The 25,265-nt window shown below is 50.8% G+C and overlaps 2 protein-coding genes across 2 annotated transcripts; both read right to left on the reverse strand.

Annotated features, from left to right (window-relative positions):
- Positions 1 to 661: 661 nt before the first annotated feature.
- On the reverse strand, positions 662 to 1,756 carry LOC140932168 (uncharacterized). The gene has a single exon (XM_073381812.1). It carries the CDS (start codon positions 1,754 to 1,756, stop codon positions 662 to 664), a length of 1,095 nt encoding a protein of 364 aa, XP_073237913.1.
- A 9,222-nt stretch (positions 1,757 to 10,978) lies between these two features.
- LOC140932170 (uncharacterized protein F54H12.2-like) lies at positions 10,979 to 12,355 on the reverse strand. The gene has a single exon (XM_073381813.1). It carries the CDS (start codon positions 12,353 to 12,355, stop codon positions 10,979 to 10,981), a length of 1,377 nt encoding a protein of 458 aa, XP_073237914.1.
- Between the last annotated feature and the right edge of the window lie 12,910 nt (positions 12,356 to 25,265).

Raw genomic sequence — 25,265 nt, forward strand, 5'->3', positions numbered from 1 at the left:
GATAATGCCATCTTTCCAGTCTTTTGGTAAATCTTGAGTTTCCCTGGTCTGCAAACTCAGTTTGTACAGGCTAGAGGCGAGTTTCACAGCCACAATGTTTTCAGATTTCGGCAGGTATACCACACCTTCCAAGGGCTTTACCTTCCTTTGTTGCATTGATGGCATCGAACAGTTCCTTCCTTTAAGGATTTTCACCAAAAATATCACTTTTTAACCGGCTGAGTTTTTTTAATCAAAGGTGCATTGCATTTTGTCGCGAAACTAAAATTCAGGGATACTCAAAACTGTAGTTGTTTTTGGGTAGCCTCCTGTGATCTGTTCGCCTTTGACAAACAAATAAGTTCAACGGTCCTTTTTAAACCAAAATTTGGACCCCCCCAACACACAAGTAGTAAGATGGGCTACCCTAGGGACTAACCAATCACAGCGCAGCAAAATTTTTATCAACCAATCAGAATCGAGTATTTAGCCCATGTGACCTCATTGACGTCACAATGCCCATATTTGGGCATAGAAATTCACGTGACCCCATGGGGAAAAGAACACGCACACACAAGGGTTTGATCCACATGCTTCACCTAGTTTTAATGAACGTACCGCGTAGAGCCTGGTGACAAGTGGGACGTGTGTGACGCCCGAGTGACGTCACGCCCTTTTTTTCTTACAAATCTAATAGCAGGTCGAGTTCATCCCCAATCCTCTCGTAGCCATAAGGATAGCTGGATCGGGTGGTCACATCGATAACGCGCTTGTCAAACACCAACCCATACTGCTTCACGCGCGGAACCACTTGAATTTGTTTCTTCTCTAGATCCCGTGTGAAATGATAAGGAGTGGTAATGTTCAAATTTCGGCGAGCGTCCTGAGGCGAGTCTAGTTCCGAGAGAATGTTCTCTTTCATGGTGTGAAAATTGAGAATGGCGGACCCCCGAACATTCAAGGTGAAACCGCGGACCTTACACACATCTTTGCCTGCGCGGGTCGTGTACCCATAATTCTTGGCGCCCCCCGAAACAAACTCGGTAATGACGTCCCCGTCCAATTCATCGGTCATGTCCCCCAGAAAATCACCCGTGGCGATAGAGGGTTGACCCGGACGCCACTTGTACACCACACTGTCGGCATCATAGTAAAGCACTTGCTGTTGAAGGGTGTCGAGGGACTCGTAGAGCTTGAGTCGAGCATGGCACGTGGTGAAAGCCGCCACAAAGATATTGGTCTTGGTGCCTTTGACGGCATTTTCTTGGACACTGGTGTAAACGGCTTCCAGGATGTCGTCGGTACAGAGACGGAGGGTACTGAGATCGAGAGCCGCGTCGGAGATCAGGCTGAACAAATGAGCGGGGTCCCTGACAGTGACGGTGGTGGGTTTGTTGATCCGCTCGCCAAACTTGCCCCAGAAACTGTTCAGCATCAATTTGGCCGTGGCCTTGCGACCAGGATTTTTGGCAATGCTGGCAATATCGAGTCGGATCCCCTCCCGTTCCTGGTAACGAAGAATGTACTCTCGTTTCTGCTCGAGGGTCTGACACCAGCTGGGCCACCCCGCCGATTCTTGTTTCAACTTGAGCCAGGTGTTGACGTAAGGGGCGAAAAGACCCGTTTGGCGTTGCTCGGGGGGAAAATGCCAGACTTCGTGGATCTTGATGAGGGTGTACCCCTTTTCGACGGCTTTGACCAGCTCGGGCGTGCACCAGGTCCCACGTAACCTGCGATCCGCGTCCGAATGAGGGCAATACAGGGTTCTGGTCAACATGGGTTGGGCTTGCTCCGCCTGGACACAGGCACGGCAGAGAGGAAAGGTGAGCTTTTGGCCACAGCGTACAGGCAAGACAGGGTGGAATAGACCAGCCGGGGGAAGAATGTCCACCGTAGCAATACCAAAATAGGAACCCAGGGACTGGTCGGCAGGTTGGGTGATGATCTTGGGATGACCAATGGGGTAAGGGCAGTTCTTGTTCACCCACGGGTACAGGGACGTGACATCCACATAGCGTATGTCCTCGCCTTCCGCAGCCACCGCATGCAGGGCCACCGCGCCGGTGCGACCTCCAAAAAGGCCTCGCGGGGTTCCAGGGGTGGGGGGAGATCGAACGACGTCAGGAAACGTTGGACGGCTTCATCCGTGTCCACCACTTTGTCCCATTCACACTCCCACATTTCAATCACCGTGTAACCCCCTCGGAGCAGGGCCATGCGTTTGGAGAGCGTGGCCTGATAGAGTTCCTCGACGCTTCGGTCTGGCACTGCATAATGTGTGACATCTCTCATGGGATAACAGCGGGGACAGCCATGGTAGAGACATCCGTGGAACTCGTAGACGGTTCGGGTCAGGGGATCGTACCCATCGACAAAATAACTGTTGGCGATAGTTCGAACCGACTGTTCGCCCCCATTCCGGACGTGTCGAATGCGGTCGGCACTGGCCCCCTCTTTGGGAATTTGATGTTCTTGATAGTACAGCCATTGTAGGGCCTTGAGGGATTGGTTGACTTGGGCCCCTCGCCAACCCCCTAGCGGTTCAACGGCAATGGTGTCAGGGGTCAAATGGTGCTTGCGCCAATACAGATTGCAGGCACTGGCAATCGTGATACACTTGGCCATGGGATTGAAGCCAGCCTGCCGTTCAAATTCTTGCTGAAAAGCTTCACACCCCGCTTTCAACAGAGCCACATCTGATTTGCAATACTCGATCATTTCTTGACGAAAATCAAAGCGCACGTTACGGCGGACTTGATCCGCATGCCAACGCGTCAGTTCGTCTTTCTTTTTGGCCATCATACCCTCGGGATCGTAAAATTCCAAATGGGGGATGCGGCCCACATATTGTTGATGATCCGGGGTATTAAACAAATGCGGAAAGAAGCCCTTCTTTAATTCGGTCAAATTGAAGGTGCTGGGAAACGAGGCGAGTGGCATGGGCAAGAAACACAACGAGTCAATGAATTTGACAGCTCCGCTCCTGAAAGACAACACTTAAGCGCCCACCGTCAGTTGATCCACCACTTCGCGTTGTTGCTGGTACAGTTCGTGCAAAATAAACATGCCGTCAAACCCTTTCAAATTGTGAAACACCACGAGAATCTCCCGTTCACCCTCCGCGTCCGAGAGGACCGTGAGATCATCTAAATCACGCAAAAATTGTAGAGCACAGTCCTCCCCGTCCAACACATGAATGGTCGTTTCTGCACTAGACGAATAACACAACAAATTGGCCACAAACACGCCTTCCGCATTCTGCATGGCTTCAAAATCGGCGTAAACAAACAGGGGAGGGGGTGGCGCCACCATGCTACCTCCCCCCTCCTCGGTTGGTTCTTCTTCCTCATTCCCTGCCACGGGTTGAATGTAACACTTGTGGTCCTGGATGGACACCCATTCCTGACAGACGGGACACTTAGCATACCCGCACTGGTGACGTTTGTTAGGGACGACTGTGTACTGGGCCTGGCATTTGAGACAGGTTTTGATGGATTGACATTGCTTGCTGACCACATGATGACGTTTACATTGCTCACCGTAAAACTTGCGGTGACATAAGGGGCAATACTCCGTGGGGCGGGTGCCACGCACATAATCTGGACAGTCAAAGCGCCCACACGCTTTGCAGCGTCTGCCTTGACAAGAATGATGGGCCCGATCGTTGGAGTTGAAATCCCGTTCACAGTCCAGGCAATAATAGGAGCGGTTCACAAACGCAGGAAAAGACGTACAACCATCAAAATGATCGTTGGATTTCAGTAAACGAATCGGATGAGGAGCGTCAGGTCCTTTAAAGATGAGAAAAAAGGGTTTCATCCGGATCATCACCAAGAGTTGATACTGAGGCCCCAACGCCTGTTGAAATTGACGCAGCTCGGGTAAACCACAGGGACCCTCCGCCACCCCCGCTTGCTGATGGAGTGCTTGGGCTTGACGTAACTGCACAGGAAGACCCCGTTTGAGATTGTCCCAATCGCGAAACCCATCCACGCCTTGGTCTTTATGGCAATGAGCTCGCACGGTGACGATAGCGCGGGCACAGCATAAGGCATCTCTGTTTCGGATGATAACGATACAACGTTTTTTCTTGTTGTCTCGATCCAGGCATAGACGTCCCACATTGCGTTGTTTATGTCGACCAGACCCTGGACCAGGCATAGAGACGAAACACCACATCCACTTGGAAACCGCGATCGGGGTTGAAGGCTTCATTGCTATTCAACTTGCCGGCCAAGGTGGCTAACATCTCATCCAATCGTGCCGTGCGTTGTAAAAATTCCCCCACCGTAAAATTGGCTGTTTGGTAAGCATGGGTGAACCCATGCGCCGTGATGGCAAAATTCACAAAATGATGGGCAGGTCGCTGCTCGCGGCCGAGTTCTGTTTCAATAGCTTGATGGAGTGCTTCGGTCAAAGCCATACCGATATTATCCCCGGGGACAGGATCCCGCAATTGCCGTAATTGCGCATTGAATTGCGCCCGCTCCACTACATCACGCCAGCGGCGTCGTCGACCGATGGGTTGCATACTGAATTGAAAGAGAGGGCCACGGGCGGCAGCCCCTCTCAACTGTTCCCACCGATCATAGGCACGGTCCAACAGAGCATCCCCCTCTTCATCGTCACTGAAGTGATACGCCTCCGCCATGACAGCGGCAACCCATTTGAATGTTCCCGCGCTGGACGTGGACTTTTATAGACCTTCTCACGTGATCTCTCCTGCGCTGGGATTGGTGGACCCAGCTCAGGTGAGAGTCAGGTGAGGGGGTTGATCGACCAGAAGAAGATCAGGGGTGGTCCCCCCCATGGGTACAGACTCCTTCCATCTCCTCTGGGTCTGGACCGAGATCAGTGATTGGCGGATGGAGCCCTAGATAAAGTCGGTCGTTCAGAACAGACGTCAGTGTGAGTTCGAGATGCCCAACAAAGATCCTGAGAAAGTGAAACAGGTGAAGCACGAGTGGTATCTCAAGAACAAAGAGAGATTGTTGCAGCAGAAACGTGAACGGCGGGCGGCCCAGAAAAAGGTGAAACCACCCAAACCGCCTAAACCAGCCCCGACGCCCGAACAGGAAGCCCAAGCCCGAGAAGCCAACCGACTGGCCTGTCTACGGTATCGAACCAAAAACGCGGCCTATGTACGTTTATTGAACCGGGACTATTACCACAGGCACCGCGAGCAGATTGTACAGCAGCAGCGGGACCGTCGTGCCAGAGAGAGACAGACCAGTGAGGGTCCATTCCGAAAGTTACGGGCCTTGGCGGACGTGTGTGCCGCCCGTTTACTCGAATTGCAGCATGGATACGCCCGGATCGAGCCGACCCCGCAAAAAGAGGGACCCCGAGCTCAATAAACGGAACCAAAAACTCTATCGGCAACGACAATATGCGGCCGTGAACGGCATCGAGGAGGTGAGGGCCCGCAACCGTCGGCGTTACGTCGAACGCATGGCACGCATGAAAGCCAACGGGGAGTACGAGGCCTTCAAGGCCAAAAAGGTCCAGGAGGGTATGCGACGCTACCATGCCATGTCCGAGGAGCGACGGAGTGAAATGAAACGCAGGAATGCGCAATGCCAAAAGAACTGGATGGCGAAAATGAAGGAGGAGGGGACGTACGAGGCCTACAAACACCGGTTGAACGAACGGCGGCGGGCATTGCAAGCAGAGAAAAAGCGAGTCTTGGGCGAGGAGGGGTGGAGAGCCTTGCAGAAACAAAAATACGAGCAACGAATGGCATCGATTCGGCGTCAACGTTGGCAATGGTTGGACGAGCAATTAGAGCGTCCTTTTCCCCTCCCGTGGTTGCCGTTAGACTGGGCCGAGTCCGAGCCTGAAGAGGACCCTGTACAAACCCTTCGTACAAACGCGTTACAACAGTTGGACCAATATTTGTAAGAACAAAGATGAGTTTATTAAAACATTTGATTATATCATTCAATCTTGTTATCTTGTTATGACTGTGTTAACATAAGGGCTTTTTTTTTGTTTGTTCACATGCCCAATCTCAGTTTGGTTTTCATAATGCGTCTCACAATACGCTCCGTCAGGGTTTTGCGACCAGGGAGTTGATCAATCTTGGCAATCATCTTGCGATCCGCCACCCATTTATCTTTCAAGGTCTTGGCTTTATCGTAGTCCATGTCATGCACTTTCGCAATCCTGTCTAACCGGTTGATGCCGGGATCCCCTCGGGCCAAACGTTTTTTCAAATGGGTGCCAGGGCCCATATACTGATAGCCGGGCCAATGAAATTCAATGCCCGTCTTGTTGAGAAGGTTTTGCACATCAAATAACTTGCCCCCGCGTTGCGATCGTCGTCGTCGCCTAGGTCGGGTACGGGAGGCGGCAGCAGCACGACGTCTCCGTCCCATCACGGGGTTTTCCACGATTTCCAATCCAAGGCTTTCTTGGTCAGACTGAGGCCTTTCTTTTTGACCACCGCCTTCGCTTTCTGTCTAAGATGTTTCTTGATAGCTGGAGAGAGCGTCGAAGAAATGGAGGACGACGTGGATGTACCAGGCAACCCTTCGGCCAAGTCTCCACTGCTCACTTGGGGCGTAAACTTGAGTTTCTTTTTAGCACTGGGAGTGATGTTCGGTTTAGGCGGGACAGGTGGTTTTCTGGGCCCACCCGGCGTGGACCCTTGTTTTATACCCCGGGTGGCTTTGACCAACTACGTGAACCACGCTTGCATAGGCCCCGCCTCGAAATCATCCTCCTCGCCAGGCGTGGTGGCCCCTGCGGCGCGCACACCCCCCGCGGGCCCTCCAAAGGGTTGACGCACTTTTTTGGTCCAATGGCGTAATTGACGGCTCACGGCTTTGAGTTGCGGTCGTTTCCAGGCATCCGGGACCTCGCTGGTCAGGAGCACATGTTGTCTGGCCGCCAAATCCGCGGCTTTACTCAAGCGAGTATCTTCCACCAATTCTTGTTTGTACTTTTCTTTTAATTGTAAAAAAGCAGGGGCGTTGTCCACCGTGGTGCTCACCATCTCGGGTTCCATCATGCAACTGAGGTGTCTCCTCTAGCGCATGCAACGTTTATAACATCGGTAGAGTTCAGGCCAGAGGGCACCGCCTGTTTGAGCCATCATGATAGCGCGTCGCCGTTTCACCGAATGCGCGGGTTTGGCCATGGCGCGTAAACTCTGGGCATGAGGTTTGAGCAACGTGATGGTATGTCGAGAACGGGGCACAGTGCCACGGAGCGTGTTCATCACCAATTCACTGATGGCATTGATCTGATCCGCATTCGCCATCCGCAACAATTCTTGTCGTTTATGCTGATTGGCTTCTTGTAAGACACTTTTCAAGAACGGGGCTTGACGTTCCATGCGCCACGCCATGCTGAAGGTTCAGGGATGGCCACGACCCCGCTCTATTTATGGTAAATTGGGCCCCACATGAACGACACAGTTCCCCATGAGAATGCCGTTGCATATGACGTCGACATCGCTGACACAACGCGGCCTCAATCTCCTCCGTCCACTCTAACGTCATCGTGATGGCCTTGCGAGGGGGTCTAGTCCGGTCGACGAAAGACGGACCCTGGGTTTGTATTTCCGGAGCCACAAAGGCGAGAGAGCCATTGCCAACAGCAGTAGCCTACCTCCGCGTTGCAGACCGCGTCGACGACGTCGCTTTCGGGGGACATAACGGTGTCGGCGTCCATTGGGTCCACGGACCATCCTCAATTGGAGTCTGGGTCCCCACCTGGCGTGTCTTTTATAGCTTTCTCAGCGTTTTAAACCCGCCCCAACCCGTTCGACCTAACATTCGCCGGACCCGTCGTTGATTGGCTGCCCACTGCGCGGCACTGATCTTGCCCACTTTTTTCTTGTTCTTTTTTTTCAAGGCGATGGCTGCACCGACAGCAATAGGGAGGAGGAGCGGGAGAATACCCCCTCGTTGCTGTCGGCGTCGTGTTCGTCGTCGTGGACCACAGGGCATGATGTCCGACGGAAGACACGCCTCTTGTCTTTTTATACTTTTTTCACATGATGGAACAATTAAACGATTCCCCCGCATAGCGTTTCCGTTTGCCGGATTCCCACTCTCGTGTGCGTTTGTCAATAATGGCTTGGGCTCGCTTTTGTTGATGATCCCCAATGGCTTTGGTGATCCCATACCCAGCTTTGAGAATCCCGAGAGGCAGGCCAGGTCCGACACCCCCTACTTGACCCCTTCGTCGTTTGGCGGGGGGTCGGCGACGTCGGGTCGTGGTGCGTTTGCGTTTGCGTCGAGGGGCCATCCCGCTTCGACATCGGCCACACATGGTTTTGGGACGGTTGAAGGAAGGACCCTGGTTTTATAGCTTCACGGGCGTCGACCCCGTCCACGGGCTCGGCCACGGCCACGGCCACGACCTCGGCGTGGTGGGGGTGGACCGGAGGTTCGCGTCGAGGTGTGGCGCACGGACGGTCGCCCTCCCTCTTCATACACGGTGGTCACCGTATTGGTATGCGTAATATTGCGAATGCGCCTTCCTCGCGCCCGTTCTTGCGCATCTTCATTCAGCAAATCCAACCGTCGCCTTAAGCCTCGCCGTCGATCGTCGTCATCATCATCCTCATCCTCGTCCTCCGACGGAGGGGAGGAATCGGGGACGGTGGAGAGGGTACGCGAGGACGTCGTCGTGGTTGTTTGGCGGCCACGGTGGGACGTCCCGTCGGAGTCGTCACCGTGGAGGTGGTGGTCCTGGTCCCGGCTCCGGCACTGCGACGGGCGGTGGAGGGGCGTGAGGGGGCTGTGGTGGTGGTGGCGGTGGTGACAGGACGTGGTCTGGGTCGTCTGGAGCTGGTGGTGGTGGCCGTAGGACGTGTGCGGGTGGACGTGGTGGGACGGGTTTGGGTGGCTGTCGTGGTGGGAGCGGTGGTGAGGGTGGGTGGTGGTGGCGGTGCCGTGGTGGTGGTGCCTGTGCCTGCCACAGGGGGTAACGTAAAGGCATTCAAGGCATCGTCCACATTGATCGGAAACGTCCAATTAAAATCCTCAATCTCTTGATCCAATTGGGCTCGATCCACCGGTTGGGTCAATTCGGTCACCATGTCCGTCATGCGACTGAGGTCCTGGAAGGGAGGAGGGGACGTGGGGGAGCCCACCCCGGCGGGCGAGAGGGTCGGGGTGTCCATGCGGGTCACTAAGTCAGTATGTTGTCCGCCTTCTCTTTGCCGCCGTTGACGTTCGCGTTCTCGTTGCAACGCGTTTTCGAACGGCAGGGACATCCACGGGCAAGGTATGGACTTGCGCCTTGCCTTCTCGGCGCGTTAAATGACTCCACAGGCGGTACCGATCATCCGAGGCGGGATGCACATCCAACATCAAATAGCCAAAGGGACGGGACGTGATGCGTTTAAATAGGCGCAAGACTTGACGCCATCGGTCGGGAAAGGCTTGCAGTAAAATGGTGCGTATGCCCGTTTGATCCCGGGGATTCTTGAAGGCCACAATGTAATGCGCATTGCGATTGATGGTCTTGGCAAATTTGCCAAGTGGGAATAAATCTTGCGTCAAATACAAGACGGTGATGTTCCGATGATGGGAATCTTTGGTGAACAAATCCAACACGCGTTTATCCTGTCCCCCTTCTTCCATCAAATCGTCCAAGACGAGCACTCCGGCCAAACCATTGGGTTAAATGACGGGGGTCCGGTAACCCGCGATGAAATTGAATCCCCTCTTTTTTTTGCATACGATCAAACCGGGGTTGCCATCGGTCGTACGCATAGACGATCTTCTTGGGTTGGACTTGAAACACGTGGAGGTCCCGTAACCATTGTTCCACTAACTCGCTCTTGCCACTGCCCGACGGGCCCGCGATAATCACACTACTGGGGTGACGGATCATCCTTCCCACGGTCGAGGCAGACGACGGTAATGACCCGTGGCCCCTTTAGCGCCCATGCGTTTATACCGTTTGCTACGTCCCAATTTATATCCGATTTTGGCCACTTTGGCCAACACGCTCATGATGCCTCGCCCGTTTTGACGAAAGCGGGGTCGTCGGGAGGAAGCGCGCTGCTGCCGTCGTCGTCGTCGTCTGTGGCTGGGCATGCCGTCCAATACTCGCGGTAGAGGCGTGGCGATTCGCATTGAATCAGCTGTTCCATGGTCTCCCTTAAATGCGTTTCTTTCATGGTGTCCATGTACTGTTTGAGAGCGACCCAGTCCTGGTCTTGCGCCAGTTGGCGGGCCATCAACCAATGGTACCCATCCCAGGCATCCACCCCTTGGACGGTGTTCACCCGTTCGATGGGGTGGGACCACCAATACAGGGTTTCTTCTATCACGAAGGCGTCCATCACACGCTGGACATCCCCTCGCGTAATCATGATGAAAGTTCAAATGACCCCTCGATCACAGCACGTCTCGTTTTATGGTGTTTTTTTTTTTATTTCAACACTCACAAGGATTACAAAGCATAAAGGCCTGTCGGCTCACATTCTTTTGCCCTCCCTCCGGGCGGGCATCGACTTCATCTTGTACTTCCTGTTTAATCACGCGTTTCAACTGCTCGGCCACTTTCTGATCATTCAACACTAAATTGTCGCAACTCCATTGCCCCAAAAAGTCTTGATACGACCGGCCTTGGGCTCGGGCTTTTAAGAAAAATAACGCATAATGGCCACAGGTCTGACTATCCAAGGCTTGCAACGTCTGGTCACTGCGAATCAGGTGCTTCCATTGTCCCCACCATTGGTGCAGGTCGGGGTGGGTGTACACGTGCAAGGGCAGCCCATAACTGTCAAAGATCTCGCACTTGTTCTGTTCCGTCCACAGACCCAACCAATGTTGTCCCTTTTCTCCCGCCGGATCCGTGTTGACAATGTAGGCTTGACGGACACTCTTGGGGGGTGAGCGGGGTAACTGGTCGGCGGGGTACACCCCGTGAAACACGCGTCGCAAGGTGGGATCTTCTAGGGCCAGGGTCCGCAGCACCGTATCACTGAGCGCCACAAACTCCATGCCCGGTGTCTTCTGTCTTCTGAATCACCTCAAGCGTTGATGTTATACTTTATACCTCCCATGTGATTGATCTCATACATGTTTTCATACTCGCTCCAGACCAACACGGTGATGTTGTGATTGACAGCCGCTGCAAAATCAATGATCAGTCGCACATTGCCCGATTGACGGGGGTTGCGATACTGAGGATCATCGGCTTTTCCACTGGGTACATTGTTGAACAGGAACAACGTGCAGTTGTTGCCTTGTCCCCAATCCCCAGGTAGCAGCATGGGAATCTTGTCTTCATTGTAGGCACCCATGGCTTGTAGAAATCGATCGTACCCCAGTAGATCTTCATAGGCTTCTGCTCCAGTCAGTTGCAGGGTTCTGTAAGGGTATTCTTCTCCATTCAAGGTCTGACGTATTTGAGTGACGCCAAACTTTTGAAAGGCAAAGGGGTATCTTTGTAGGTTTCCATTGAAGGCATCCGAATGCAATAACCCGACCATCACTCGGTCAGGAAATCGTCGCACAAACACATTGTCTTGTTCCCACTGGGTGGTTCGTCCATCGAAGGAAAACGTGCGGATTTCGCTCCGCACCACGGGGTAGCGGGCAATCTGTTTGCCCAGCTGTCTTTCTTTCTGCAGTCTGACATAGACGCTGGCGTTCAAGGTCACTTTTCTCATCAGCAAGGTGACTTTGATGTCCTCTGCGCGAATGGCTGGAAATTTCTTGGCGACCAAAGTGCCTTTGTTGGGGGTGCTCAGCAAGTAGACGGTGTTGGGGTTGAGGAAGAGTTCAAAGTCCATCTGGACATTGGGGACCAACAATTTGCCTGTCTTGAGGGGTGGCAAATGAGGGCGGATGAGGAACGTGTGCCAATGCTTGTCTAGCAACCGGCTGGTCAAGGCTCGCAGTTCTACATTGCCACTCCAATTCGCACCCGTGGGCACATCCGAATTGGCTCCTGTGGCTCCCATCACTTCAATCACATTCAGCTGATTGACCCATCCTTGGGGGGCTAACTTGGTGGCACCTTCTTCTCGGCTGTAATTCAGGAGGGTTTCTAGGTAGGCTCTGTAATGGTAGGTGTTGCTCTGTTCCGTCATGAGGACCCCATTCATGCTCAGGGTGATATCTCGAAAGATGGAGTGTCCAAAATTGTTGACGCAGTAGGTGTTCCTGGAATTGTTGGCATCGGAGACGTTCAGATCGGCTTGTATGCCTTCATACGCAGCGGCTGGATCGGTCAGACGGACTTTGACTTTGAATCGGAGAGAATTGGTGTCGTAATAATCGTCGGAGCCCGGGATGGAGAACGTGATGGGCTGGATACCCGTCAAGGCGGGTTGAAATTCCACCTCCCGAGAGGCTTCGTACCGATAATCCACATCGGGTACGTCAAACAGTTGGAGCGACATGATGCGGTCTGTCCCTGGGGTTCAACGTCGTCCTCTTTTTCTACCCTTTCGCAGTCTGTACCCATCATGAATGGGATGGGCGGAGGGAAAAGGGCGATGAGGAACATCGATGTGGAGGCGTTTTTTTAACTGGCGGAAGACGTTGCCTCCTTTCATCCGTTGTCTCCTGGCTTTGGCTTGGTTGGCCCATAACACCTTTCTGAGATCCCCCCCTTTCATCTGGCGCACTTGTCGAAGCATCCTCTTCTCCATGGAGAGGGGGTCCGTCAGGCGGGAGGAGGTATACATCAGGGGATAGCGCGCCATGGTGGACTTGCCAAAGATCGTGCCCCCGATTTGGTACGGCGAGATGAACCGTCCACGGGCACGTTGCCGTCGAATGCGATTTTGCGTTTTGAGAAAACCATCCACGCGTACCATGTTTAACGTCCAAAGATGTCCCGTATAAGTTGGGTAGCTCTTTTATAAGTTTTTTTGGCCTTGTGTTTGCCGCCCGCCAACACCATGGCGGGGGCTTTCCGTTTCAACCCACGGCTCAGTTGCACACTTCGATCCGCCCACGTCTCCGCGGCACTCTTGTCTCGTTGAATATCTCGCAGTCCCGCTTGCGCTTGCTGCACGATCAGGGGTCCCGCTATTTTGATCAACTCTTCGTCCAACCCTTTCCCCTCTTGTGAGGTGAGCACGGGCGTGTGGTACCACGTTAAACTGCCTCCGCGCATTGGGTCGGTTCACGTCGAGGTGCTTTTGGGATCCTCGAGACATAGGAAGGGCTTTTTATAGCTGTTTGAGACCGATGGTCACCAGGGTTTTGCCCGGGGGTAGGACGGCCAGGGGTCCACTAGTACTGGCAATTTCCACTTCCAAAATATCCAATTGTTGTCCTCGCACTTTGATCCATTGATGGTGCAGGGGTTCCGCGGTGCTTTCCCCATCGCCGGTTCTCAACAATTGCATTTCCCGCAACAGGGGAAACTTGCCACTGCCCACCACGGTGGATTCCACGAGATCCGAATAGACCATGACGGTGCGTTTACGGGTCCCCACAATCTTTTCAAAGGAAGCATTCAAGTTGTTGATCTGCCAAGCCCATGTACAATCTCACCCATACCACATTATCAATCGTCATGATCGTAAAAGCTCGGCTGGTCTGCCTCACACCCATGTACTGCTCGCCTTCCCAATTGTAAAACCGTCGGTTTTGACTGCCAACTGGACCGGTGGTCTCATTATAGGTGTCTGAAGGCGCCGTGAATTGCAAATTGGGACCAATGTCAAAGGAACCTGTGACATTGGCTGTTTTGCCTGTCTTTCTGGTCAACAAGCCAAACTTCAGGGCAATGTCCAAGTTGATGTAAAATTCCACCACGTTGATCTGGCGTTGATCAATCAAATCCTTTTGGGCCACCCCATGAATCACCAGGGCATCCTCTTTCCACGTCAGTCGGGGCATCGCGTGTTTTTTGATGCTCACGATCGGTTTTGAATCGCGATCATGGATCATCAGATGATTTTGTTGTGCCACGAGTGTTTTCATGGTATAGTTATGCACTTCTTGACTCACGCGTTTCCAAAAATCCGTCCCTGTGGCTACGATTTGATTGGCATTCATGACATCTTCCAATTCGATTTGGCCCTGGAGCAAAGGGGCCTCTACACGCAGATACCCTGAGGTGGATGGGTTGCCTGTGTCTGTCCATTTACGAATGATTTGTGGGTACTTGAATCGAACCACTTTGGTATGAGGATCCGCGGCAATGATGGCATTGCTCTGACCTTGATCCGGCACGGTCAGCGACATCAACGAGGCATGCCACCCCGCGCCTGGTAACACCAGCCGTTCGGGCAATCGCACCTTGAAACTGTTGTTGGCATTGTTGGGAAACTCGTTGGTCGGATCGCTGACCAGCGTCAGGCGTTTAATCTCGCCCATGATGAAGAGTGGTCCCCTTTGACCAGGGGCAGGGTCCTTTTATAGCCATTGGGCCACTTTCTGTTTACTACGAGGGACGCGTCCTACCACGGAATTGAAGGTCGATTGTTTGGGATGAAAACACACTTGCTGGGCAATGTTGGGAAAGGCCCGGGCCAATTCCATCAGGGCCATGCAAGTCTTGGGTTTGGGGGGTTTCTTCTTGCGCATCGGTGGATGACGACCCGCGCGTCGGCGTTGTTGTTGTTTTTTCTTGGAGGGGGACCGCAACGCGCCTCGTTTCTTGGCATACTCTTCGGCTCGATGGTAAGCATTGGCGTACGCCCATTGCTGCTTGGTCGGACTGGCCAATTTTTCCCACCACGGCTGGGTTTGCCGTTGTTCGGCCGCTTTCTTCTGAATGAATTTCAGCACGTCGGCGTCACTGGTGGGCGTGGGGGTGTAACTGGCGCGCGGTCGGCTGGAATCCGCTTGCACCTCATCGAGAAACCGGACCCGCTTTTTTCTTTTTCGAGGCGTGATTTTGACGCGGACCATGGTGCGCGGGAATCCAACTATCGTACTTGGCCGGCCACCCTTTCCACCGGACCAACACCCGGCGTCCTTGGCGTTTCAAGACTTTTTCGACCCGAAATAACGAGTCGTCCGATACTTGGACTTTTTGAACATCGGGTTCGTAAAACGTGCCTTTTATAGGCGTGCCGTCCCATTCGCTGAGTCGATAGGTGACGATCGGATGACGACGGACGTGCGTGACCACAAACACTTCTTCCGTCCACCCAGGCAAATACCCTTTTTTGAAGGGACGATGTTTCTTATTGAGACGCACCCGATCCCCCCACGCGACATTCAGGGGGTGGGGTCATTTGCTCCAATCGCGAGCCGTAGAGTCGGTCCCACACGTCCGGGACCGTTTTGGGGGTGACTTGATGCGGGGCCAGCCCAATACTGCGATGCTGGGTGTGATTGTAGGTATGGATCAAGGGTTGTAACACGTCCACGTACCGTAACGTATTGTGGGCGGTGAAATACCGGTACATGCTTGTTTCAACGTGCGATGCCATCGTTCCACCACCGAGGCCTTGCTATCCCCATACGCGTAAAAATGATGCCACCCCTGTTGCTTGAACCAGGCTTGGACTTTTTTATTCAAAAATTCTTTGCCTTGATCCGTCTGCACGCGGAGCGGTCGTCGCGGCGAGGCTTGTCGACGAATCTTTTCCAACCCTCGGATCATCTCCGTGCTGCTTTTGGATCGGATGGGGACGGCCCAGGCATACTTGGACAGGACGTCGATCACGGTCAACAAATAGTTGTTCCCCTGATTCCATCGACGGAGTTTTTGCATGTCGACCAAATCCATCTGCCATTGTTCGTCTCGGTCAAAGACCAACGTGGGTGCAGTGGGAAACCGTGTCCGTCGGGGTTTGTGGAGGGTATAACTCAACACCGATTGGAGAATCCAATGCGCTTGCGGGGTTTTCAATTTATGGGCTTGGGCAAAGGGTCGGACCCCACCCAAGGCCCCGGGTGCTTGGGGATCTTCGTAAGTGCGTGGCAACGACATCAAGACACTGACACACGATCCTAGTCCATCTCTGTCTTTAATAGTTTTTTTCACACACCTACATGATTTTTTTTCAAAACAAACACGAGCTACCAAAGTTCTTATGCAAATGGCGCCTTCTCTCATAGTCTCGCTCCTGGGCTTTGGCGGCTTCCCCAAACTGATTGAACCACGCCCTATTCCTCTCGATAAAGTCCCTCTCTGGGGAAGCATCGTCTTTCTCAGGGTTTTTCAGCAGGGGGACTGCAGGAATGCCCCATGGTTTTACGGGCGCCTTCCCATGGTCATGGACCCATCGTCTCAATGTGGGTTGCGCTGTCTCTCGGGGGCACCACAGGGGGCCATGGAGCCATTGAAAGTAGCCACAGGGGTCTTGGCCTGGGAGAAAGCTCCCACAACTGAAAAACACTTTCTGGTAATTCTTGCTGGTCCGGCTCAATTTCATCCTAGGGACGAACCCACATTTGCACTTGAGCTCTCCTCGTTGCAATCGGGCACGGACTTGAGGGTGCGTGTCTTCTTTCAATTTCTCCATCATCACCTCTCGACTATCTTCAAACAAATACACGGGACATCCTTCTTGGGGGCACTTGAACCTTAATTGGCCAAATTGGGTCTGGGGGTTGACGCAATAGATGTATTCACAAGGATGAAAGGGGCACGTCTCATACAGGAGCTTGTTCAACTGGGTGTCCATCTGGTCAAGGTCCTGGATGTCCCATTCCCCGACGTCCTTGGCAGAATCCGAATGACACGTCCCTTCCTCTAGACACTCTTCCTCATAGTCTTTCAGGGTGCCTTCCATCAAGGCTTTCACCGAATGGTCGGGGGAGACGGTGGGGGAAGGGGTGGGTGGCGGGTCTGCTCGGGGCAGGGCGTTCAGGGCGATCACGAGTCCACTGGTGGGGGTTGGGGTGGCTTTCCTTTCTACGGCGGACGCTTGAACTTCCTCCGCTTCAGCTCGGGGCAAACCGATCATCGTCATCTCGAGTTCACGGGTGGCTTTCATGTCTGGGGCTTTCTTACTACTACTCACTCGGCGTCGTTTGCGTCCTGAGGGTACTGCAGCAGGTTGAGTGGCTTGACGTTCCATGCCTGGGCGGAATGATTGGGGTGCACGTCTGGCCTTCCTTTTATAGCCCATGTCCCTGCATCTCGTGATCCTCCTAGGGTCTTGGTCTCCACCAATCCTGACTCAGCCCTTGAAACTCGTGAGGGTGGTGTGATCGGAGGGTCCACCAATCAGAGCCCACGCGGTCCGCTATAAAACCAGAGGTGGCTCGCTGCGGTTTCATTCTGTCCTTTTGATGTTTATGGAATGTGAAGGTGGATCGATCGCTAAAGAAATTCCTATTGTAAGTAAATCATGGCGCTCCACGAAGTGGGTCTCTTGGTGTACAGTCAGGGGTTTGCTCTTTCCCGAGACGAGTATATTATTCGAGAACTGGCTTTTTGTGATTGGACAGGGCATCATCATGCCCTCTTCAAATACTTGTTACCCCAGGGCGTATCGTACCATTCCTTATCCGAGGAGGCCAAGACGCGTGTCGATCGTCAGACCCGGACGGTGCATGGGTTGCCTTTTGAACCGTCCACAGTGTACAACCGCCAGGCATTTCATCCCTACTCTCAGATCCAGGACGATCTCACCCGTTGGTGTCAACAGCACCTCACCCCCCAACGGAGTCGGGTTGGAGTATTCACCCTGAATGGTCTGTATCGCTTGTGCCAAGAGAGTTCGTACCCCCTGGTGGTCTTGGAAGGGCAGGGGTGTCGGGACTTGGCCCCTCTTCCCATCGCTACGGCCAATGTCATGGCCACCCATGATCATGGTCGCAATTGGTGCATGGATCATACCGACGGGGCGCGTGGGAGTGGGATCTGGCACGATCGTTGCGCGCATGTACGGGCCTGTCAGATGAGTGGATGGCTACGTCGCCAATCCCATGTGTTGCCCAGTCTCGACCAAGTCAATGCCCAACGTGTCTTATGGCAAAAACGGTGCGATCGATTATTGGATCTACTCTTATGTGATTATTGTTGTGAGGAAAAAGACGACGCCTTTGCTCGAGGCCAAGGGTTGGATTGGATCCCGGACAATTGCCATGAATGCCGCACGGTCGGACGTATTTTCGAACAAACCGTGACTCAACAGGAATGGCAATCCCCCTTGCTGTACACTGACGATGAACCCCACACCATGTGGGCTTGGACACCTTTATCTCATCCTAAACAATGTGTTTCCTTTTTTGACAGCCCGTGCCGTTGACTATTTACACGGGCGGTGCTAAAGGCGTGGACACGCATGTGGAACGATTATGTCAGATGTATGGTCATGCGTGTGTGGTCCTCATCCCACCCTGTCACCCTCGAGCCAAGTCTCTCGCGCCCTTGACGCAAACGGAGTTGGATGCCGCCACCCCTACCGTGACCCAGGCCGCTTTTCGATTGGGTCGACAAGTGCATCATCCCATCAGCCTCCAGTATATCCAGCGGAATGTTCACGTGATCCAGCCAGCGTCCTTAGTCTTGGCCGTGGGCTATTTTGACGAGATGCGCAAGCATGTGTTGGGTGGGACAGGCTGGGGTGTGGTCATGGCCCAGCTCTTAGGCAAACCCCTCTATGTCTTTGATGTGGATCGGGAAGAATGGTTATCGTGGAATCCCACCCTAGGTCAATATCAACCCTGTGAAGGCATGACCGAGGACTATATCGCGCTCCCCACCCTCCAAGACAAGACCGCCATTGTAGGCACGCGGGAAGAAGACCCAGCGATCTATCCCACCCTGGAGGCTTTATTTAAAAACAAATAAAAAAGACACTGATATAGAACACATCACTTGTTTTTTAATGAATATCAATCACAATAAATCTCATGGCTGACATGGTATTCATGATCAAGTCCAGTCTCTTCATGACTTTGTCTACTGTATCGTACGAGGCCTTCCTCCTGCCGATCATAACGGGGAGTCTTCCAAGGGGACACTGGGGGATCTGATGCTTGAAGGTGTCAATCACAAACGCAATGCCCTCATTCATCAAGCGGTCGAGATTGGGGGGCTGCCGCGCCATTTCCACCATCATGCCAATCTGAAACCCAGAAAAAAAAATTCTCAAAGTCAAGGTCATGAGAAGAAGAAGAGTCAAACCACATTTTTTTACTCACCGATAACCGGTGATCCATGAGGCGGTGGCAGTGGTGGCAGCCATTTTTTCTGGGGGCGTGCAACCGCACCACCACTTGGTTCCACCAACGGTCCTCGCCCAGATGTTGAGGGAAACCCGTCAGGTCGCATTTGGGTAACCCCTTCAACTCTTGCACCACCTTCTTTCGCTTGTCCATGGTGTAAAAGCACTCGACCCAAAACATGATCTTGACTTGGACCTCCAACGGCAACACGCGGCCAAACGGTTTGTTCTGGGGATCCACCAACCCTTGGCAGTTCATCTTGACAGCGCAAAACTCAGGCGACTGACCTCTCACCGTGGTGTTCCCTTTATTCATCCTCCGGTATCCACCAATCACGCACTCGCGCTAGACCCCCTGGTCCAGGGATGAAAAGGTGTACCCATGGGGGGTACCCCCTAGAGTCTCCTCTCGTTCATAGTATCCCCACGTGATGGCTCTCCACCAATCCGATTCGCTCGTGGAGTCTCCAAATCACGTTGCGCGCCCCGTGTGGGTTCATTCCAGTTTGTTCAGTTGTGCTGGTCAAAATGGTGAGCTCGCTGCAGTCGATGGTTTTGTACTCTGTACCGATCGCGATCCTCTTCGAGATGTTAAAGACCCTGTGGCACCTGCCGATGAGACAGGATTGTCTGCGCGCCCTGTTTAGACGCTGCACCCACGAAGAAGTGCGGGATTGGGCGAAAACGCTGCCGTGGGACCACCCTATTGCCCGGAAACTGGATCACGAGGTCCATCGTCGCTGCATGGCTGGTAAGTGTTATGGCTTTCATTTTTTCGGGTGTGGGCCCCTTTTTTTTTTTGATTCCTAGACGTGTTCAAGGGGTTTGAGTTTCTACGGCAAGTCCTGTGGCCTGTCCACCTGTGTCTTTGCCCTCGACGAGCTCGACTCAATTGGGCCGCGCGGTTCTGGGTCCCAACCTGTTCGTGTTGATTTTCATTTTTTTATTAGATTCTTGGGAGTTTGTGGAGAATCAGCCTGTTTGTCATATCTATCAGTGGGTCGCCCACCCCAGTATTGATGCCGTCTGTAATCATTGTGAACGAATGATGAACGGTTTGACAATGGATGATGTGATTGCTGGTAACCGGGAGGGGTCCCTCACCGAAGATGACATAGTCCAGTATGTGCAGGATGGGGACCCCAACCATCGAGACTGGGACGATTGGCCCCTACGGATGACGTTTAGGATTAATGCGTTTCTCCGGCGCCAGGGTCCTGTGGGTGAACCGGATTTGGCTGCTCTGGGTTTTTTAGAGGATTAATTTTAGTTTAAATTTTTTTACAGGCACGCATTGCCTGTTACGTCATCACACGCAATGGATCCGTCCTTTGCAATCCGGTTTCTTTCGTACCAGTATTCCCATCTTGATTCGACTTTCCACCTCTTTGTAGGCTTTCATTATACGTTAAACCAGTATGGAGGATGGATTAGACCCGTGCAATTGCGTTGTCATTATAGTACTGTTCGATGTGTAATCAGTCTTCATGAAACGTTTCAGATGTGACTTCTACCATTGACCAATGGGGGTGGATCCTTGCCTTGCAACAACGATACCATATTCATAGTGTTCCACATCTCATTCAATTCTGTAATGACACTGCTTTCTAGGTGCGCATTTCTTCCTCAAGAACAACCACCGGCTCCGAGAAGATATCAGTTACTTACTCATGAGCTTACAGCGTTATTATTAATTTCTTTTTTGTAGATTCGCATACCATTCTCAGTACCCACAGGGTTCATGGCACTTCCGCTGCATGGTGTTTCCTCGGTAGTATCGTGCAGTGGTACACCGGATCAGGGGTCGCCCTTCCATGTCCGAGACCCATCAAATTACTTTGTTGTCGTTGTTATTTGAACTTTCGTTTTGCCGGTGACTTACACGTGCCCTGTTATTGGTGCGAGATGTTGCAAGGCATGGGGTACCCACCCCGTCCTTAAAAATCCTATGTTTTTTTTTTCAGATTCTCATTTTGTCCTACGGGCCATTTATCTCCCTTTCCTTTTTCAGCCATTGCCCAGGTGATGGACCAACATTCCAGGAACCCTCGAAACTTGACGGGGCGATTGTATTTTGTGTGTAAACGGTGCTGGATTTATTTACGGCACGTGTCCACCCTCCATGAACCCTGTCGAGGCTGTGCGATGATGGATAGCATGGATTAGGAATTCTGATCACCCGGCAGGGGGAGGTCTGCATGGTGGCGCCACCCCTGCTGGATGTTCATGATTATTTTTTTAATTAGATTCCCATCGGATTATCCAAGTGGTGATGATTTTCAAAAGCGTCATCCCTCACAAACTTTGTATCATCAATTATCAAGGACAGGCCAGCTTACTCCATTTGTTCAAACTAAGACGTTAATTTTTTCCCAGAAACACATTGGATCCTAGAGCATTTCAATTTCAACCAAGACTGGATTTTAATCGAATTGTTTTGTAGACAATCCTTCCAGGGCGTGACACCACGAGGGCGTCACACACGTCCCACTTTGTAATGAAGTCTTTTTGTTTTTCCAGTCAATCATTGGACAATAACCCACCGCCTCGTGCGTGGCAATGGTCGACTGTTTCTCATTCAGTTTGCTTCTTGGCTCTAATCACCCTCTTCTGATTCGTTTCAGCCACCCGTTACAATTTACGTTTTCATTTACTCAAACCGTGGTCATTGATAGGATTCAACCATTACATTCCATGGCCTAATCCATTGCTCATGACTCCTTCAGCCAGGAAGCAAACACCCTTTCTTCGTAATGCGTATTCAATGTAAAACAATGGGCGTGACGTCATTCGGACGTCACACATGTCCCGGATGTAACTTAGGGCATTCTTGAGACTTGTTTTTGTATTAAATGATGTGGACCTTCATACAGTGTGTTTTTATGGACTTCCGGTGATGCGAGGGGTCTGGGGCTTCGTTTGAGTGTTTGCGCATGCGCTGTAGGTCTAGTCGGACAAAGGCTCCTATGAATGCAGGAGACCTGGGGAGTCGTTGGGCGGTCTGCGCATGTGCTTACGATCCCATTCACGTGACTGCGCAGGGGAAACGCCTGGGGTTGAACTGCGCATGCGTCCCACTTGTTACCAGGCTTTACGCGGTACGGTCAATAAAACTAGGTGAAGCATGTGGATCAAACCCTTGTGTGTGCGTGTTCTTTTCCCCATGGGGTCACGTGAATTTCTATGCCCAAATATGGGCATTGTGACGTCAATGAGGTCACATGGGCTAAATACTCGATTCTGATTGGTTGATAAAAATTTTGCTGCGCTGTGATTGGTCAGTCCCTAGGGTAGCCCATCTTACTACTCACACACACACACAAAAATTCAAGAATTCCTGGATCGGCCCCTGTAGAGAAATCACGTTTTTTTGGTTTTCGGTTATACATTTGTGCTTCAACAGAGAGGAGAATACAGCAGAATGGTGAATAATGATCGCTAACAGCGGAAACAATATTCCCACTGGTGATATTATTATCAAATCTATTTAATAGGATAATTCCAATATATATAATTAGCGTAGCTGAATTATTATGGAAACGGGTTGGTTTTATCAATTGTCGAAATAAAGAAAAGTTTTGTAATGAAAGTAGAAAATCATGCGCATACTGATTGCATTTTTCGAAATCGAGTAGGTTTATGTTGAAGTCACCCATGATGAGGATCGATTTGCTTGAGGCGAAAAGCCCTTCTTATTTACACTAAGTTGAAGATAAACAAAAAGTAAATCTTTATACGAGTTTCCATTCCCGTAACATGTTTCATTTCTAAAATACAGCAATTTGAACTTCCGAGTTTTCACAGTGCGTGACACCAAAATAAGAATGCTGGCTCGTTGAAAAAAAGTCTCTCCTCTTGATTTTCAGCAGTTCAAGTATTAGAAGATATGTTTATGCGTAGTTATGCTAGTTCTCCACTGAAAAGAAAGAGCTTTTAAGGAAAAAGTGAACTCCAGATGTTTTTGTTGATTTCTGGCGGCCATATTGGTGCACCCAAACAGTACACCAATATGGCGTCTCCAGACAAAGCTCTACAAAGGTGCGTGAAACGTTTCGGCAAATAACTCAGAAACTATGGGCCACAAAGACCTGAGACTTGGACAAATTGTTTATATATTAAGTCTTTTATAACACTTCATTTTCTTAGCTTCTTCCACCGGGGGGTTTCTAATTTAATTTTTTGTTGCGTGACAGTGAAAACGATCTATACTCAATATACTCATTTAGTCGCACAAGTGTCCTCGACACAACACTACATTATTGAGCTTATTTCAGGGGCACCCAACGAAGACTTTACTAATACGCTGAAAGCACTTTTTAGGCTACAGAGAGTACTTTTAGATTCCTATTGATACCTTCTATAGTACAGCTGCGCTATAAAATTGTCACCTATCTGTTCGGTCATCCTCGGGGAACTTGAGTCTTTTCGAGATTACAAGGGCTTCAGAATTATTTTCCAGAAAATTTTAGATGCAATTTAACGTTGTACGAATGTGAGAATTTTCTGATTCCTATCTCAATCACATTTTTGAATCGGAAGATTTTAGGTCCCCCATGAACATTATTTGAGGAGTGAAATGTGGAAATTTTAGCTTCAGAAAATCGCAGGTAATTTATTAGATAAGTTTCGAAATTGTACAACAATGGAGCATTCATGTCATCTAGAAATTTGTAGCCGTCCTCAAGCAATAGAAATTTCTAGGCAACATTTGCTTCTCTGAACAAATATTTTACAGAAAACAGTCGCTGGCCTTTGGCCATGGGTGCCCCTGTTAGCTGGCCTTAATTTCTAAAAATCAACGGAAATTCCACTTCCATATAGCAATATCTCTGTTTGGTCTAAACAAAAGGTCAAAAAGCATTTTGACGGAGAAACAATACAAGAAGGCCATTTTATGCTAAGTGCATCATATCTTCTCAACTGTGCGATAGCTGATTCCTTTTTTTTCAGTACAGGACATATTTGAATAAGAAACAGAAAAAGCAAACTAAAGATATGCCTACTTCGACGTACATTACCCTTGCAATAATCTACACTCTGGAAGCAGTCCCTATCGCCTTCGGAAACACATTCCCGCCTAAAACAAACTTATTTTCTTTTGATCAACCTCGCAGTCGCCGATTTACTTGTGGGGATTACGGAATTTATAATCATTGGAACTGCTAAATCTCATTAGAAGGGGAGGGTTACGGTTTTTTGATGGGGAGCCGAGCAAACCCGATAGCGGCTTTTATACTTCTCTTTTCGGGTACGTCCGTTTATTTTCTTGCGGTTATCTCCATGGAACGTGCTTTCGCTGTCTTACGGCCAATCCGTCATCGCATCACAAACAGTCGAGTTTACAACTGTAGCATCGATATTGTTTGGGCTGTCGGCCTTGCTTTATTTCCTTATACCTTATTATCCTTCCATTATTCAGATTTTGTGGGGGAATATGTTTTCCTCACTTTTAGGACATTCCTACTTATTTCCTTTTTGATAATCTGTGTAAGTTACCTAAGCATACGCACTCGATTGAGAGCAAGACCACGCGCGGAGCTAGACAATCATAGGCATGGGTCAAGGGAGGACAATTTACGATTTTCAAAAACAGTTTTTATAGCAATTGCTTCATCGCTTGCGTTTTGGATGCCTGCTTTTGTTGTCTACTCAACGAGAGAATTTTGTCAGCGATGCTTTACACCACTTGTGTTTTGGCTCGTGGATGCCATGTATCTGGTAAATTCTATGGTGAATCCTCTCCTGTACAGTTTCAGAATGCAAATTTTTAAAGACGCGATCCCGGAGAAAAAGACGAAAAACATAAGACCAGTTCAGCAATATAATTTGGGCTTTGTTCTGGAAGGTTCTTTTACTCCAACACTTTCGATTCGAAAGATTTTACCTGCCTAAAGTAGAGTATTAACCCTGAATGTATATTACAATTGATCAAATATTAAAAGCTGTGCTGACTTGACGCGGTCAATAATGCCTTTGAATTAAGCTAAGAAAATCCGATTGCTCAAGTGACTAAATGAAAAAAAATACTAGAGAAATATGCCAGAAAAACCACCTTAGGTTGAAACATCCGCCAGTTTTTTTAGTCTTCCTGCAGCCAGAAAGTAAATGTTATCATAGTGAGAAACTCAACCGGGCAGAAATGAAAGGAGATTGTGTCTTTGCTTGTCATCTGACTAAACACGTGATCGTTCAATTTGTGATTTCCAAGAATCATCACAAT

This window comes from Porites lutea, chromosome 3 (assembly GCF_958299795.1).
Source record: "Porites lutea chromosome 3, jaPorLute2.1, whole genome shotgun sequence".
Taxonomy (NCBI): Eukaryota; Metazoa; Cnidaria; class Anthozoa; order Scleractinia; family Poritidae; genus Porites; species Porites lutea.